Raw genomic sequence first — 16227 nt, 5'->3', positions numbered from 1 at the left:
GTGGCAATAGATCCATCAACATTTGTTGAGTGGATGATTAAATACATATATAGGGATCCTGAGTGTCAGAGAGGGGAGGGTCTATGACCAGTCATCAGGTTTTTCCCAGCCCTAAGTCAACAGAGAAGGTATGTGGGGCTCGTAGGGTGACCCTGGAAAGCGGAGAGATTTCCCAGGCAGATTCCCAACAGCCTCAGCTCCTTCCCCAAGAAAGGCCCTCATCCTGTCCTCAGAGTTTCCTCTGCTTCCAAAGCAGACCCAGAGCTCCAAGTCAAGTCAGGGAGTTCCAAGTAGGGCCAAATCCCTGGAGGAGGAAGGGGCGAGCTCCTCTTCCTGGGGCCATCTGAGGAAGAGGCAGGGAGGGCAGAGAAGAGCAGTGGGCGGCACGGAGCCTGCATGGACCAGAGCCTCCAGCCCTAGCCTGTACTGCATTATCTCTGACCACCCAGGTTCAGAGGGTCCCACAAACTTCCATCTACAACCTCATGTGCTCCTAGTCCAGGGATGAGCCTGGGGAAGAGTCAAAGGTGGCCACCCTACCCACAGTGATCTTTCCCACAGGCACATTCTCCACCCCCAACTTCTTTGCCCAGACTCTTGATGAGCCAGGAGAAAAAGAGTCAGAACTGACTTTTTAGATGGAGAAGGCAATGGCACCCCACTCCAGTACTCTCGCCTGGAAAATCCCACAGATGGAGGAACCTGGTAGGCTATAGTCCATGGGGTTGCAAAGAGTTGGACATGACTGAGCGACTTCACTTTTTCACTTTTTTTGACTTTTTAGAACAGGAAGAAAGAATCTGCACTGGTTCTGATTAACATTAAAAGGCAGGCCCCATTCACATCCACCACAGGTATGTTAAACAAACACAAAAGTGACAACAGGCACAGTGCCGTGACAGAGGAACCTGCGGTTATCACAGTGACGGGGTGCGCCCAGCCCACGTGCCATTCATTAAGGCTTCTCCCTCTGCTGGTGCATGAAATTATCCACCCGGATGGAGCTGCACCTACATTTGTGCCAACTAGCAACATGGCGTCCTCTCATTATCCCCTTGGTCACAGATCCACCTGGAGGGGTGTGATTAATGACAGTCTCATAAAGCCTGGGGGAAGGGGCCATCCCCAGTGCCCTGTAAGAGTGAAATTGCCACTCACAGTCACATAAATCACCACGTGTCAATCCCAGCTTCCTGGCTGTCACACCCTAGTGAGCCACCCCACAGCCTCGAAGATGTGACAGGTTTTCTAGGACAGCAGAATCTGCCGCTCTCAGGGACACCTTGTACCCAACTCCAAAGCAAGGTCAGAGTTTAGCTCTAATTATCCCAGCCCACTCCTGGCTCTGAGACCTCCTAACAGGGTGAAGAAAGAAGCAAGGTGTTTATATCAGGGGAAATACTAAATGTGGAGCGATGGCCTGATTCATTTCACAGCTGTAGTCTTTTTTTATTTGTTCATAATTTTCTACACTACTGCTTCCAATTTGATACTGTCTGGGCCTAGGATGACAATAAGAATGGGGTAACAGATGATGAGCTCAAAACACTGAACACAGTCAGAGTCACCCTGCATGTATGTACAATCAATATGTCACTTGGAAGAAGAAGCCATTGGCCACTGGGCAGAGTAGGGAATGTGAAATGTCACAGAATTCAAGATGCATTTCTAGGTACTTAGAAACTGTCACCATAGCTGCCTCATTGCCCAGGAAAGGAAACGGGCTTAATGTTTCATTATCAGTTGCCTTAGACAAATGAATTCAAAGTCCAAAAGAAATATGGAAAGATTTCCAAGTGACTCCTTTTGCTTTGGTTGGCAGGGGTGCTGGGTACTGTTGTGCTGGTTATCTACTGCACAACTCCAGGGTGCGCATGGGGGTCACAACTTCCATAGACTACATTGTGAAACAGCACCTCCTAAAGTCAGTAAGTCATTTCTGTACAACCATATGTAGCAGCCCTATGGGTGATTGAGCAACCTGGAGTTAACGCTCATCACGAGGACCCAGCTTCAGAGTGCCCATGATAATAGCCTGAAAAATCCATGTACAGACCCACAGATAACTAGTACAGTGAACATTCTGTTATCAGGCTCAGTAGGGCAAGGGTCTATTCCATTTATTCTAGATACTCTGGTTAATAAAGCTGTCCTGTATATACATGTATTGTTAATGATTCATTTTTAATTATTTGAATATTATCAAAACTCTCTAAATTTGATAATGCCTTTAAACATGACCTATCTTTGTTGAGAGGCACTTCAACAAGATTTTATGAAGACAATGTCACGATACATTTCAAATTCTAAGATTTTAAATATCCTGTGACCAGCACTTCTACTCTGAAGAGTTAATCCTACAAAAATAAGTTAGAGTATACAAATATATTTGCATGTTAGTATATACCTGTGGAAAATTCTTCAAGAGATGGGAATACCAGACCACCTGACCTGCCTCTTGAGAAATTTGTATGCAGGTCAGGAAGCAACAGTTAGAACTGGACATGGAACAACAGACTGGTTCCAAATAGGAAAAGGAGTACGTCAAGGCTGTATATTGTCATCCTGCTTATTTAACTTCTATGCAGAGTACATCATGAGAAACGCTGGGCTGGAAGAAACACAAGCTGGAATCAAGATTTCCAGGAGAAATATCAATAACCTCAGATATGCAGATGACACCACCCTTATGGCAGAAAGTGAAGAGGAACTCAAAAGCCTCTTGATGAAAGTGAAAGTGGAGAGTGAAAAAGTTGGCTTAAAGCTCAACATTCAGAAAACGAAGATCATGGCATCCGGTCCTACCACTTCATGGGAAATAGATGGGGAAACAGTGGAAACAGTGTCAGACTTTATTTTTCTGGGCTCCAAAATCACTGCAGATGGTGACTGCAGCCATGAAATTAAAAGACGCTTACTCCTTGGAAGGAAAGTTATGTCCAACCTAGATAGCATATTCAAAAGCAGAGACATTACTTTGCCAACAAAGGTCCGGCTAGTCAAGGCTATGGTTTTTCCTGTGGTCATTTATGGATGTGAGAGTTGGACTGTGAAGAAGGCTGAGCGCTGAAGAATTGATGCTTTTGAACTGCGGTGTTGGAGAAGACTCTTGAGAGTCCCTTGGACTGCAAGGAGATCCAACCAGTCCATTCTGAAGGAGATCAGCCCTGGGATTTCTTTGGAAGGAATGATGCTAAAGCTGAAACTCCAGTACTTTGGCCACCTCATGCGAAGAGTTGACTCATTGGAAAAGACTCTGATGCTGGGAGGGATTGGGGGCAGGAGAAGGGGACAACAGAGGATGAGATGGCTGGATGGCATCACTGACTCGATGGACGTGAGTCTGAGTGAACTCCGGGAGTTGGTGATGGACAGGGAGACCTGGCGTGCTGCGATTCATGGGGTCGCAAAGAGTCAGACACGACTGAGCGACTGATCTGATCTACCTATGTGTATACACACACATATGCAAATATGATTTTTAACAGCAAAAACAAAGGAAATCATTTGAATATATACTAGTAAAGTATTTGCTAGATGCATTATATGCATAAAGTGCAATATTACACAGACTTTAAAATAATCTACTATAGCTTTTGGTTGGGCTTCCCTGGTGGCCCAGACAGTAAAGAATCTTCCTGCAATGCGGGAGACCCAGGTTCAATTCCTGGGTAGGGAAGATCCCCTGGAAAAGGAAATGGCAACCCACTCCAGTATTCTTGTCTGGGAAATCCCATAGACAGAAAAGTCTGGTGGACTACAATCCAATGAGGTTGCAAAGAGTCAGACACGACTGAGTGAATAACATAGCTATTTGTACTTGTACAGTTCTTATCCTTCTTCTCTCCTTCTTCCTCTTTTCTGTAGTCCCAGCAAATTTGAACATTCTTTTCATGTTTGGGGAATCAGCTGTCTTGTAACATTGGGTTGGCCAAAAAGTTCATTTGGGTCTTTCCGTTAAGATCAGAAAACCCAGAATTAACTCTTTGGCCGAGCCAATACCTTTTCCCCATGGCAGAAGCCAGAAATCCCACTTCCCAGAGTGCTCTGCAGCTAGGACACAGGGTTGCAGTCTGGTTCCACCAGAGGGACACACCACACAGGTCTACGCAAGGAAAATGAGGAGACCGGCTCAGAGAGGGCTAATGTTTTGCTGGTGAGGAGATTGCCTGAGATGGCTTGCTTTAGGACTTGCAAGAATCTGACACAGAGCCCTGTCAGCGCTAGTGGCAAGGGTACTTTCAGCACTAATTCCCAGTGAGTTCCTAGCTATGTGCTGTGAGTTCCTAGTGCAGCATTTGTAGCCCCGAGGGTTTCCTGGCAACATTTTCTTATCAGAGCAGCTCTGTATCATGACCTTGGCCATTGCTCCGCAAAGCAGAGTTCTGGACCTAGTGCTCTGGCCCCCAACACCTTTCTGAGCAGCCCATCTTTTTCAGTAAGTTTGTGTTCTTCCTACAGAGCTAGGTCAGCTTCCACTGCCTGCAAAGATATTCACAATACAGGTATCCTTGACTTCATAATTTCAACTTTGGAATCACCCACACTTATGTACAACACATGTGGAGACTCTCTAAGCCACTACTCAAGTACCAGCTTCAGACCTTCAGAACTCACCAGAAGGATGCATATTTGAGATCTGCAGGGTGGCGCTGTCTGCCAGCCCCCAATCCAGGTTAAGGAGCATGGCCAGGCAGGTTTGTACAATTATCCTTAAATATTTTTATTGCATCATGCCCTCTTGTTTCATTAAAATGAATAATAAGAAGAGAAATTAAAATGTTGATATTAACAACAAGAAGACAAGGTCTCATATGCCTAATAAAATTGAAACAAAGAAATTACTGGGGCACTGCAAGGAGAAAGTCTTCAGTCTTGATTTGCTGCTCATGGACTTAAGCTTGTGGACTTTGTGTTCAACTGCAAAGTATAAGAACAAATTCGAAGAATGAGATGCCAGAATAATTTATATTTCTGAGATTGCAATTACCTTAGAAAATGTATGTCGATTATTTACTTTTGCAAATTTAGCTTCTGAACATCTTTTCAGAAATGCATTATGTGTGGAAAGTAGGACTGCCCATACCTTCTGAAGTATCAATAAAATAGGATAAAGCAAGCAAAGGTTTGACCCCAGCTTTAAAACAATGATATGAATATTAAAAAATCTGGAACTATACCCTGCAAGCTCTCAAAACTTGTTAATTCTGTAGGCTGAATTAACAGGCTACAGAAAGGTAGGAAATTTCACTGGCTTTTGGAAGATCACACAGCCTTGAAATGTTTGAAATGATGCTATGAGCAAGTTTTACTTACTAGTAGAATCTATGGGGTTGCACAGAGTTGGACACAACTGAAGTGACTTAGCAGCAGCAGCAGCAGCAGAATCATCAAAACCCCAAAAGGAATTTCCATTGTGAAAAAACAATATGATGGCTTAACAGAGCTTCCTAAGACCTGGGGCTCTTATGAACAGATGAGTCCCAGACCCTGGGCTTTGGGAGACTTCTGTCCTCTCCCGGGCCCTTCTGCAGCCTGATGTGTGGCTCATTTCTATCATGCCACCTCCTCTGGGCCTTACATCTTGATTCCTAAAATTAGGGGGTAGGCACACACTCCCATGGTGGCCCTCTGGAGTTTTTCACAATGAACAGAGGGTTTACCACCACTGAAGGCAAAGCAGGTCCCCCACCAGACAGGTAACCCTCCCATACAACTGTCAATAGACACAAGAACTAAGCCTTTTCTTAAGAGAAACTGCCCAACAATGTTGTTCAGGGTGAATACAGCTAATTGATTGTTCTGTTTAATAAAGTGAGATCCTGCCCCCAAGGCAGCATGGGCCAATAGAGCTCACAAGGATCAGATAGAAAACAGTGAAGCCGGCATCCCCCTGCTTACAAGGAGGGGAAGGAGAGCCTGGCAGCAGCTCAGAAAGAGATACAACAGCAATGCAGAGAAGACCCAAGGACAGAGCGGAGCTATTCTTGTCTGACTGCTTCCCAGGAAGGCAGCTTATCCTTCTACCATTTCTAATACTTCCATTATTCTTTCAGTAAATAATATGGGGGAAAAAAGACCTAAATTCAAGCAGCTATCAAAATAAAACGGTGAGAAAAAGGTAAAGGTGTTGGGCTTGGTAAATGTGTCCTTCCCAGGGCCACAGGAGTGTGCTTTGCTAGGGAAAGAGAGGATTCGCCCAGGTTGGATGTCCAGGTGTCCAGCAGAGATGTGGAATCTGCCGTCAGCTGGACCAGCCCTTCTGGTCACTGGAGTTCAACTTGTAGCTGTGCTGAGAAAGACCAGTCCAGTTCTCATACTTTCCTTGGCTCCAGCCTGCAAGTCAGAGGTTAAAGTTCCCTTTTTTTTTTCTAGGCCTGTGGCAGGACAGGGCAGGGACTGATCTGTGAACCCCATGGGAGAATTAAAGATTCTGCTAAGATCCTCTCCCTGCCTGCTCTCAAGTCTTGCTGGGCTTCAGCCCCTGCTCTCCACAAGCATCTTCACCCTCCAGTTGTTTGGTTGCTCAGTGTCTGACTCTTTGTGACCCCACTGACTGCAGCACACCAGGCTTCCCTGTCCTTCACCATCTCCTGGAGTGTGCTCAAACTCACGTCCATTGAGTCACTGATGCCATCTAACCATCTCGTCCTTTGTCATCCCCATCTCCTTCTGCCTTCAATCTTCCCCAGCATCAGAGTCTTTTCTAATGAGTCAGCTCTTCACATCAGGTGGCCAAATATTGGTGCTTCAGCTTCACCATCAGTCGTTCCAGTGAATATTCAGCTTGATTTCCTTTAGGACAGACTATTTTAATCTCCTTGCAGTCCAAGGGACTCTCAAGAGTCTTCTCCAGCATCACGGTGAAAAAGCATCAATTCTTTGGCACTCAACTTTCTTTATGGTCCAATTCTCACATCTCTACTTGACTACTGGAAAAATCATAGCCTTGACTAGATGGACCTTTGTTGGCAAAGTAATGTCTCTGCTTTTTAATACACGGTCTGGGTCTGTCATAACCTTTCTTCCAAGGAGCAAGTGTCTTTTAATTTCATGGCTGCACTCACCATCTGCAGTGATTTTGGAGCCCAAGAAAATAAAGTCTGTCAATGTTGCCATTGTTTCCCCATCTGTTTGCCATGAAGTGATGTGACTGGATGCCATGATCTTAGTGTTTTGAATGTTGAAATTTAACACCTTCCAGAGCCTTTGGCAAAGGCGGTTCTGTGGCTGGGCTCTTCCTGTCCCAGCCTTCAGGGGGACAACAGTGTCACAAGTGTTGGAACAACTGAGGTAGTCTCCCTGCCTCCGTGGAGGGTAGAGATAGCAGGGAGGATGGCGGGGGAGCAAGGGAAGTTTCTTACTTGTTGTTCCCTTATTTAGACCAAGAGACCACTTCCTTCTGCCTCCTGCCTCTCTGACCCTTCAAATGAAGTCATTGCTTGCAATCTTCCCTGCTGGTCATTTTCCCTTTGCGTCTCCTCCAGACCTACGCCCTGTCTTCTTCCTGGCTCTGTACCCCAAGGGATGACCACTATGGACTATGGGCAGCACCTAGAAGTCCCCTTTCCTCTGGTTCCTATTCAGTTCTGCCCATTGAGAACACCAGCAGTCAGAAAATGGAGAGAGACATGTTGTATATTTCTCTCCCTGCTCCCTCCTTATGACTATAGCTCCTGCCAGGAAGCTCCATAGCTTAGCTCTCATAGGACTCTGTTGGCATTATTTCCCCGCTCCCCCATCCCTTTGGTCCTCAGGGTGGTAAGACCTTGCCCTGAGGACCTCATTATCCTTTGTTTGTTTCTTTTCCCATTCCCACACTAATTTAAGTAGTCTTCTCATTAAACCTCTTCAATTGACCTATCTGGGTAGATACTGTTTCAAGATCTTAAATGATACATATGCCATCCTTTTGTCCTTGAGAGTCTGCTTTTTCATCCCTCCTGGGTGATGTAGATGGTTCCTGAACAAAAGGAAGCCCTGAGAGATAGCCATGGTGGATGATGGTACAGGTACCTACCTCAGGTACAGGTAAGCGCTAATGCGGCCAGCCCAGCAGTCACTTGGAAAAGATACCTGAAGGTAAACATTTCTAATCAAGGATGAGGGTCAGTGAGACAAGCTGGCTAGTTTTTCTGATCACAGCATCTCTTGTTGTTATGATTCATTCATCCACTCAACACATGTTTTTGAGCACCTACTGGCTACCAGGAACTTCGTTAGGTATAGTGGGCTGACGAGTGGCCCCTGAAATATGTCCATGTCCTGATCCCCAGGACCCATGGATATGACCTTATATGGGAAAAGTTGTGACCAAGGATTTTGAGAGGAGTTTATCCTGAATGATCTGGTTGGGCCCTAAATCCAATGATAACTGCCCTTACAAGAGTGAAGGACAAGGAAATGTGACAGAAGAGGAGGAGGCAGAGTGACCATGGAGGAAGAGACTGAAGCAATGCAGCCACAAGCCAAGGGGCATCAGAAACCACCAGAAACTTGGAGAGCCAGAGGAGCACCCTCTACTAGAGGCTTTGGAGGGAGCGCAGCCCTGCCAGCATCTTGATTTGCGACTTCTGATCTCTAGAACTCTGAGAATAAATTTCTCTTGTTTTAAGCCACCCAGTTTGTGATACTTTATAACTGCAACCCCAGGAAACTAATACACTAGTTTCTGAGAATAGAATACTGATCAAAACATACACGGTCCCTACCCTCTTAGAATATACAGTCTAGGGGAGCAAACAGACAATGAATGAGTGATCAAAGGTAAGTGATTACCGACTATGACGAAACAACAATATACTTGGATAGAGAAGAGTGCAGAGGAGTGCTTTATTTATTGGATTTATTGGAGTTTAGGGTCAGCATCTTTGAGGAGGTGATCTTTGAGCTAAGTTTTGAAAGGTGAGAAAGAACCAGCCATAGGAAGCTCTCAGGAAAGAGCTCTCCAGGCAGAGGAGACAACAAGCGGAAGACTTTGTGATTGGAAACAGATTCTAGAAACATGAAGTAGTCCAGTATAGGTAGAATGACGTCAGAGAGGTGGGGAGGGCTAGGACACACAAGGCTCATGGGCCATGATAAGCTCTTGGTATTTCATTGGTATAAAGGCATCTGATGGTTGAGCGCTGGATACCGTGGGGCTACTTCTAGGTTTTATGTCAATTCCTCTGGTTATTGTGGGAAATAGCTTTGGACGGGGGATCAGGGAGAGTGTGGAGACCAGTTAGTAGACTCTTAAAGTCTTCTATTTGAGCTCTGAAGATGGACTATGTGATCCCTTAGAGATGGAGAAAAGGAGGTGAATTGAAGACATATTTTGGAGCTAGAACTGTCAAGAATTGATGGATACTGGGAAGGCAAGAAAGACATGAGTTAAGGGTGAAAACAAGATTTTAGCTTTGAGCAACTGGGTATATTTTGGTGCCATTTATTCAGATGAGACAATGAGGAGCACAGTGGGAAAGGAATGAAACCAGGAAATATGCTCCCACTCCCATCACAGTGTCAATAAAGTCTTCTGAGATAAAGAAAGTTAGCCCAGTTTCTGTTGTTTTAGGGACCCAGCGAAAAGTGTCCTGGCTCCTGCAAAAGGGGCACTATGACCATTGGCCACCTAGATCTAAGCCCCTAATACCATTCACCACAACACAGAGAGAAAACCAGGAGTAGGGTCTTCCAGAGAGATACCTGTCCTGTCTCCCATGCGGCATCCACAGTCTGCTCTAATTAAGGGTTCCAATGATCAGGATCTAATTTAATAAACCCTCGCCCCATCCAATTGACTCTACTAATCATTCACCATGTTTCTGACCCTGTTGGAGGCACCATGAGATGATCTGGGAGAAACAATGATTGAAAGATATCTGCTGAATACCTGAACACACCACTACTTACCAAACACTCCACTAAAACATTTTATGTTCTAGGTCAATGTCACCTCAGTTTCTTGAATTCTAAAAATTGACTACCCTTCCCCAATCTTCCCTACAAACATATATTTTAAGAAATTTACTCTATAAAAAGATAACATGTCCACAAGGTCTAAACCTGCCTTCAAGGCAACAGAGACAAGGACTATGATGATGATGGAGCCTGCTCAGGGTCTGCCGGACAGCTGAAATCTTGTGTTAAAATATTAGATGATGCTCTTTCTGGAGAAGGTGTCTGAAGAATCACCCCCAAATCCATTATGTGGGTCATTTTTCTTCATTCCTCTCTAACATACACCATACTTCTCAGATCCAGGAAGAAGGCAAAATACACATATGGCCTCATGCCATTTGCCAAAAGTTTATGCATATTTCTTATCAGAAATCCATTCACTCTAGCTTCACTCTGCCCTCCTTAGCATTTATTTAATCTCTTATTTTAAGGCCATGTCTGATACTAACATTCTTGATCATTTGATTTCCTACTCACAAGAAACTAAAAACAGTAACTATGACTGGCTAGCTAAAAGCTTGAGAAGAAAGGAGGAGACAGACATTAAAAAGCAGAAATAAGAATAGGAAAAGTTTGGGGCCAGATAGTACCAGGGCAAACAATCCCACTCAATTCAGTAACCCTAGGGGGCAGCACTGCATGGTTTAATCCCTGGTAGTTCAGTTGGTAAAGAATCTGCCTGCAATTCAGGAGACCCCAGTTCAATTCCTGGGTCTGGAAGATTCCCCTGGAGAAGGGATAGACTACCCATTCCAGTATTCTTGGGCTTCCCTGGTGGCTCAGACAATAAAGAATCTGCCCGCAATATAGGAGACCTGGGTTCGATCCCTGGGTTGGGAAGATCCCTGAAGAAGGGAACAGCTACCTACTCCAGTATTCTGGCCTGGAGAATTCCATGGATAAAGAAGCCTGGCAGTCTAAGGGGTTGCAAAGAGTCGAACACAACTGAGCGACTTTCACTTACTAATTAGTGGTGCCAGGACAGCTACTGGGCAAAGACGAGTCTCCTCTGACTAAGGTTGTCAGGACCAATCTTTTCCAAGATGAACTCTCTAGGCTGACCTCCAGAAAGAGCAGTCAATATCAACTCAATGCAGTAGGCATGTGTCATGTACCTATAGCATACTCAGCACAGTTCCAAGCCTGGAAGCAGCCAATCACAGCTGCATGCTGAGTCATGGGGCATTCCTCAGCCTCAGTTCTCCTGGCCTCAAGGCGTCTGCTGGGCACTGATGCTACAGGCATAGAAAGGAACTCAGCGCTGACATTTTAAAATTAAAAACAAAGATCTGTACTTACTTTGATGAACATTGATATCCAGACAATATTCCAATAGCTGTATTAAGTAAACATAAATGTGAGAATGGCTAGTTAGGAGAAGCATCCATGGTCATTGTGGTGCCAGTGGGCACCTTGCTCACATCCCATCAATTAGATGTTTCACTTTGATTATAAAATGATCCACTGTGCCAGGAGTGAGTTCATATACCCACAAATTACCACGTACGTAATGCTCATTCCCTGTGAGTGTTGTGTAATGCTGCTTTAGGCCTCAGACAAAACAAGTCATATATCACTCACACATGTTCATAGCCCAGAACACACATGTGCTGAGTCGAGATGTAAGTTGTTTGTGCAAGAAGGGCCTTTAGGGATGAAATGGCTCAGTCTCTTCCTTCTGTGAGTGGGAAACTCAGGTGAAGAGAAAAGGAGGAATCCTAAAATCCCCTCCAGGCCAAACACCATCAACTCAACTCACAGGCCTTTGTGGTTCACACAGCATTTTGTCCCTGAGGCCTTGAATCCTCAGCAGACAAACGTACTGATGTAAAGCGCACCCCACTAGGCACCCATGTCGAGTAGCTGGAGGCCTCTACAGAACCCCAAACTCTTTGAGTCACAAGGAGGCAGCCTGGAAATCTCTTCCTCAGGAGAGTATCCCCTCCCTGCTCCATCGCAAGCTCCTGTCTAGAATCTTCTCTCCTGCTGAGGATTAACTATGCTGCATCTTGGGCAGGAAATGAGTTCTTTGCTGTTTATTGTGGTCAAATCCTAAAATGAAGTCAATCTAGCAGTGAAGGCTGGATAAACTGATGTCTCTTTATTAATTCATGAGGCACTTTGCAGTCCACCACTTTCCATGCTGAGATTGATGGAAACCGAAAAAGAAGTGCACGTGAAATTACGTCTTTGATAACTTCTGCTTAACTGGCCTGTCAGAGGCCGAGAAGATTAAACATGTGTGATTTATTCCTGTGTTAACACACACATGTACGCACGCTCACACCACACACATACACAGGTCATCTAATTAGACATCGCACCAGACTGCATCTCAAACGAGAGTCCAGCGATTCGCAGTATGAAATCAGAGAAAGGTCAGCGCTGAAAGGCCGTAACAGAAGGCTCATTATTCCTTTATTTATTCCTTTATCCCTCCATTCTTTCATTTATTTGTTCATTCAACCTTTCCTCATCCGCTCTGGACTTTCTAAAAAGGTCTTGCAGTAAGCAGGAAGAAGATTCCCGGGGGGCTAAATTTTCCTTATTTCTAGGCTAACAGTCTGGATATAATTAATCTGAGTGTGTATTTGTAGCAAGTTCTAACATTTCCAGCTCTGCCTCTCACAGGTCAAGTGGCCTCATGTAAACCTGTTCTCTTTCTCTAGCCTGGTGTGCTTGGAATCATAGCAGCCCCCATGTACTAAGACTTGCTATGTACCAGGTACTTAGACTGGGTCCATTGCGTGAATTCCCTGATTTAGTCCTCACCACAACCCTCTGAAGTGAATACAATTCATGTGCCCTTTCATGTAGTAGAAGTCTGAGACTCAGAGAAGTTACAGAACCTGCCCAAGCTGCAAAATAGGGATGCAGAGCCTGGACAGTCAGACTTCAGAGCCCGTGTTCGTCCTCACTCCCCAAACCCTGGGGACAGCCTTTACTTCACAGACTGCACTGGGTCACAGGCGGTCACTGCCTGCATTCCCCACCATTGGTTTGCTAGTGCCTCTGGGTAAAGTCTTCTTTTTGTCTTTCCTCCTGCTGATGGTACCCGTCATGTGGAAGGGATTTCTCTCAACCTGGACTCAGTCTTCCCAGGGCTGGGTGCAGAACCACAGATGCCAGGCAAGGGAGAGCAAGGAGGGGAAGAAAGGCCAACATCCTTGATGGAGAGCTGCTGGTACACATGCCAAAGGGATCCATAGCGAGGCAGGGGTCCATGCCCTTCCCAGTGGGAAAACGATCCCCAGGGCTGCCCTGGCCCATCCAGATCTTCAGAGCCCTCTGGGACTGCTTGGGATTCTCTTTGGACAGCAGTTGGCGACCATATTCCCTTCTATAACTCCAACCTTCGCCATGAAACAATAAAGCCACAAATTTTTGTCATCAAGCCTTACCTTGGTCCTCAATGCAGAACATTATATCTAACTGGGCACCACCAATTGTCCACACCAGGAGACCTCTATTTTTCAAACGCGACACAGTTCAAACTAGATTCATCATCTTTTACCCACGCCCATTTCCTCCTGTTTCTTTTCTCTCTTTCACTCTCTGTAGTCAGTCTAGAACCAGGCTCCAGGCATCAGACTCTGCCTTCTGCCCTCCCTCACCTGCCAGGCCCTCCTCTTCTTCCCCACAATTGCTCCTGTATCCAGGATCTCATCTCCTCACCTCACATCTGCCTTAGGCTAAGCCAGAGCCTCTCACAGGACCCCCATCTCCAGCCTGGAGCTACCATGGTCCATCCTCATCTACTGCCAGAGTGAGCTTCTGGAAGCTCACCACTGAATCAGGTTTCTCCCCTGCTTCAAACCCAGCAAGGCCCTCTCCCTCCCCCAACACACACAGCGCTTCCAGTGGCAGTTGTCAAACTGTGCTATCTTGTTGTCCAGTGGGAGGTACACAGCGGGGAAATTTTTCAAGGGCTTTACAAGATAAGTGTTGACTAAGAGTCATTTACTAAAACAAATGTGCCTGTGAGCCAGGTCACATGCCAGGAGCTTGGTGTGCAGTGGGGAGCTACACAGTGGGTCCTTGTGCTCAGGGACCAAGGATCCTACTGAGGGAGACAGAAAGCAAGAATGAGCAAACAGGATGGACTCTAATATCAGACAGTGATATGTTGCCATGGGGACTAAATGCATTAATAAATATGGTGCACTTGGAACACAGCCTGGTGTGTAGTAAGCATTCAATAAATGTTACCTTGTGATCCCTGAATACCTCAGCGAAAATTGCTCTTGGCCTCATTACTGTTTTTGCTTCTCATCTTACAGATGAGGAAATTAAGCACAAAAGCCCAAGTCCACAAACTGAGCAGTGGGGCCAAGCTTCCCCCCAGCAACCTGACCTCAGAATCCACTCTCCTAACCACTGTGCTCCACCACTTCTCCAGAGGGTGGTACTTCAGTTGAAATGGTTGGGATCGGCAGTCTCTTATTCTGAATTCTTTCAGGAGCAGAACTGAGACAAAGATTCACAGGATTGCAGTTATTTAAGAGGTGACCCAAGGAAGCCCTGGTAGAGGAAAAGTAAAAGAGAGAATGGGCAGCAGCTTCTAAAGGGTATGTCATCAAGACAGTTACCAATGTGGGCAGTTGGAGCCTAGTCCTACAGGAGGAACTCTGGGATCCAGTGTAAAGCCCATGCCTCTAAATCTCCTTCCCACCCAAGGGCTGTGGGAGCTGGGGTATTGATCCACTAATTCCCATCTCATAGGTAGAGTGCTGCTTTCAGGGGCAAGACTTCTCTAGCCCTTCTGACTGGCCATTTGCAGAGGCAGAGAGGGTTCTCACCAGAGAGAGTACCCAGAAGAGGAGGAGCAGCTGCTGGCAGGTAGAATTCTAGCTGTGTGCACAGAGATGTGGGGGCCCAAAAGGATATAGCATTCCATACTCCATGGAATAGTCATGGAGTATGAAAGAGTCATTTGTTGAGATGGAGATGTTAGGGGGAGACACCAATTCAGAGCAGTGGATGGGGAAATCCTGAAGTGTTTTGGACATTTAATCAGTTTGAAATGTCTGTTATCAGACTGTTGAATACATGAGGCTGGAGCTTGAGGAAGAATTTGATTAAATTTGCTCTGCTATGCTGTGACCATACCCACCTCCCCTTGCCTCTCCATTGCTCTAAACTTTCTGGAGAGCCCTCCAGAGGCAGTACCTAGCCTGGGGTGCAGAGTGCTCACACAGCTTGGAAGAGGGACGGTGGACTCAGAAACACAGTGGAGAGCTGGAATGCAGCAAGACTGGTAGCCCTGAGCCTGAGAAAGCCAGGAGAAAAGTTAGCCCCAGGAGACAGTGGGGCTTATCCAAGCTACCTCATTACTCAAGATAGGTGAGAGCTTTTCAGCTGAGTGGCTCATGTTGCTCAGTTCAATGCAAAGTCTTCCCTGGTTCACACAGGGTTTGTCTCTGGCTTTGTATTTTATTATTTCCCCTAATCCTCTGTTTGCTTATCTCTTCTTCCCTGCCCATAGGTACTCTCTCTAACATATTTGTCAATGCCACTAGATATCTAGGTATTCATGAAAAACATGTATTGTTTTATATATGTTTGATTTTACAACTCAAAAATTATAAATTTCATTATTTTTAATAAATCCTATATTAATATCTATTTGCATTACTATATGTAAACCTAGTTTATTTTGATCAGTTACTGTGTCGTGGTTTTGGAGGGTTTTGTTTTCTTAGAAAACAGATGTATAGGCTACATTTTCTTATCCATTCTCTTAAAGGAGGGCACTTGGTCTTCCTCAAACTCCTCCTTTATAAATGATACTATAAGAAAGCACATTTTAAAAAATAAACTTTTTTGCCAATCATGTATCTGTGAAAGGACTTGTATCCAGAATACCTAAACAGTTCTTACAACTAATAAAAAGGTAACCAATGGAAAAAAAAATAAAAAAAATAAAAATAAAAAATAAACTTTTAGTAGATAAACTTTGTTAAAATTGGAAATTTTTCTTTTATTCTGGTTTTCTCAGATTATTTTTTTAATGATGAATATATGATCACCTTTATTGACTGCTTCATTTGCATATACCAAAACAATCATGGGGGCTTCCCTTGTACCTCAAATGGTAAAGACTCTGCCTGCAATGCAAGAGACCTGGGTTCCATCCCTGGGTTTGGAAGATCCCCTGGAGAAGGGAATGGCAACTCACTCCAATATTCTTGCCTGCAGAAAAGCCTGACAGGCTACAGTCCATGGGGTTGCAAAGAGTCAGACACAACTGAGTGACTAACACACAAAAGCAATCATGAGATT

The 16227-nt window shown here is 45.1% G+C and overlaps 1 protein-coding gene across 3 annotated transcripts in view; it reads right to left on the bottom strand.

Moving 5' to 3' along the window:
• Nucleotides 1-4698: 4698 nt before the first annotated feature.
• Nucleotides 4699-16227, bottom strand: part of LOC123335084 — a 90204-nt gene continuing 78675 nt past the window's right edge. For all 3 annotated transcript variants that reach the window (XM_044947661.2, XM_044947660.2, XR_006553393.2), the window contains one exon: nucleotides 4699-4920. In XM_044947661.2, the coding sequence (XP_044803596.2) occupies nucleotides 4811-4920 (110 nt within the window). In that variant the 3' untranslated portion in view covers nucleotides 4699-4810. The remainder of the gene's footprint in view (nucleotides 4921-16227) is intronic.

This window comes from Bubalus bubalis, chromosome 9 (assembly GCF_019923935.1).
Source record: "Bubalus bubalis isolate 160015118507 breed Murrah chromosome 9, NDDB_SH_1, whole genome shotgun sequence".
Classification (NCBI taxonomy): domain Eukaryota; kingdom Metazoa; phylum Chordata; class Mammalia; order Artiodactyla; family Bovidae; genus Bubalus; species Bubalus bubalis.
The sequence above is the reverse complement of the archived record's forward strand: the minus strand, read 5'-3'. Positions and strand labels throughout refer to the sequence as shown.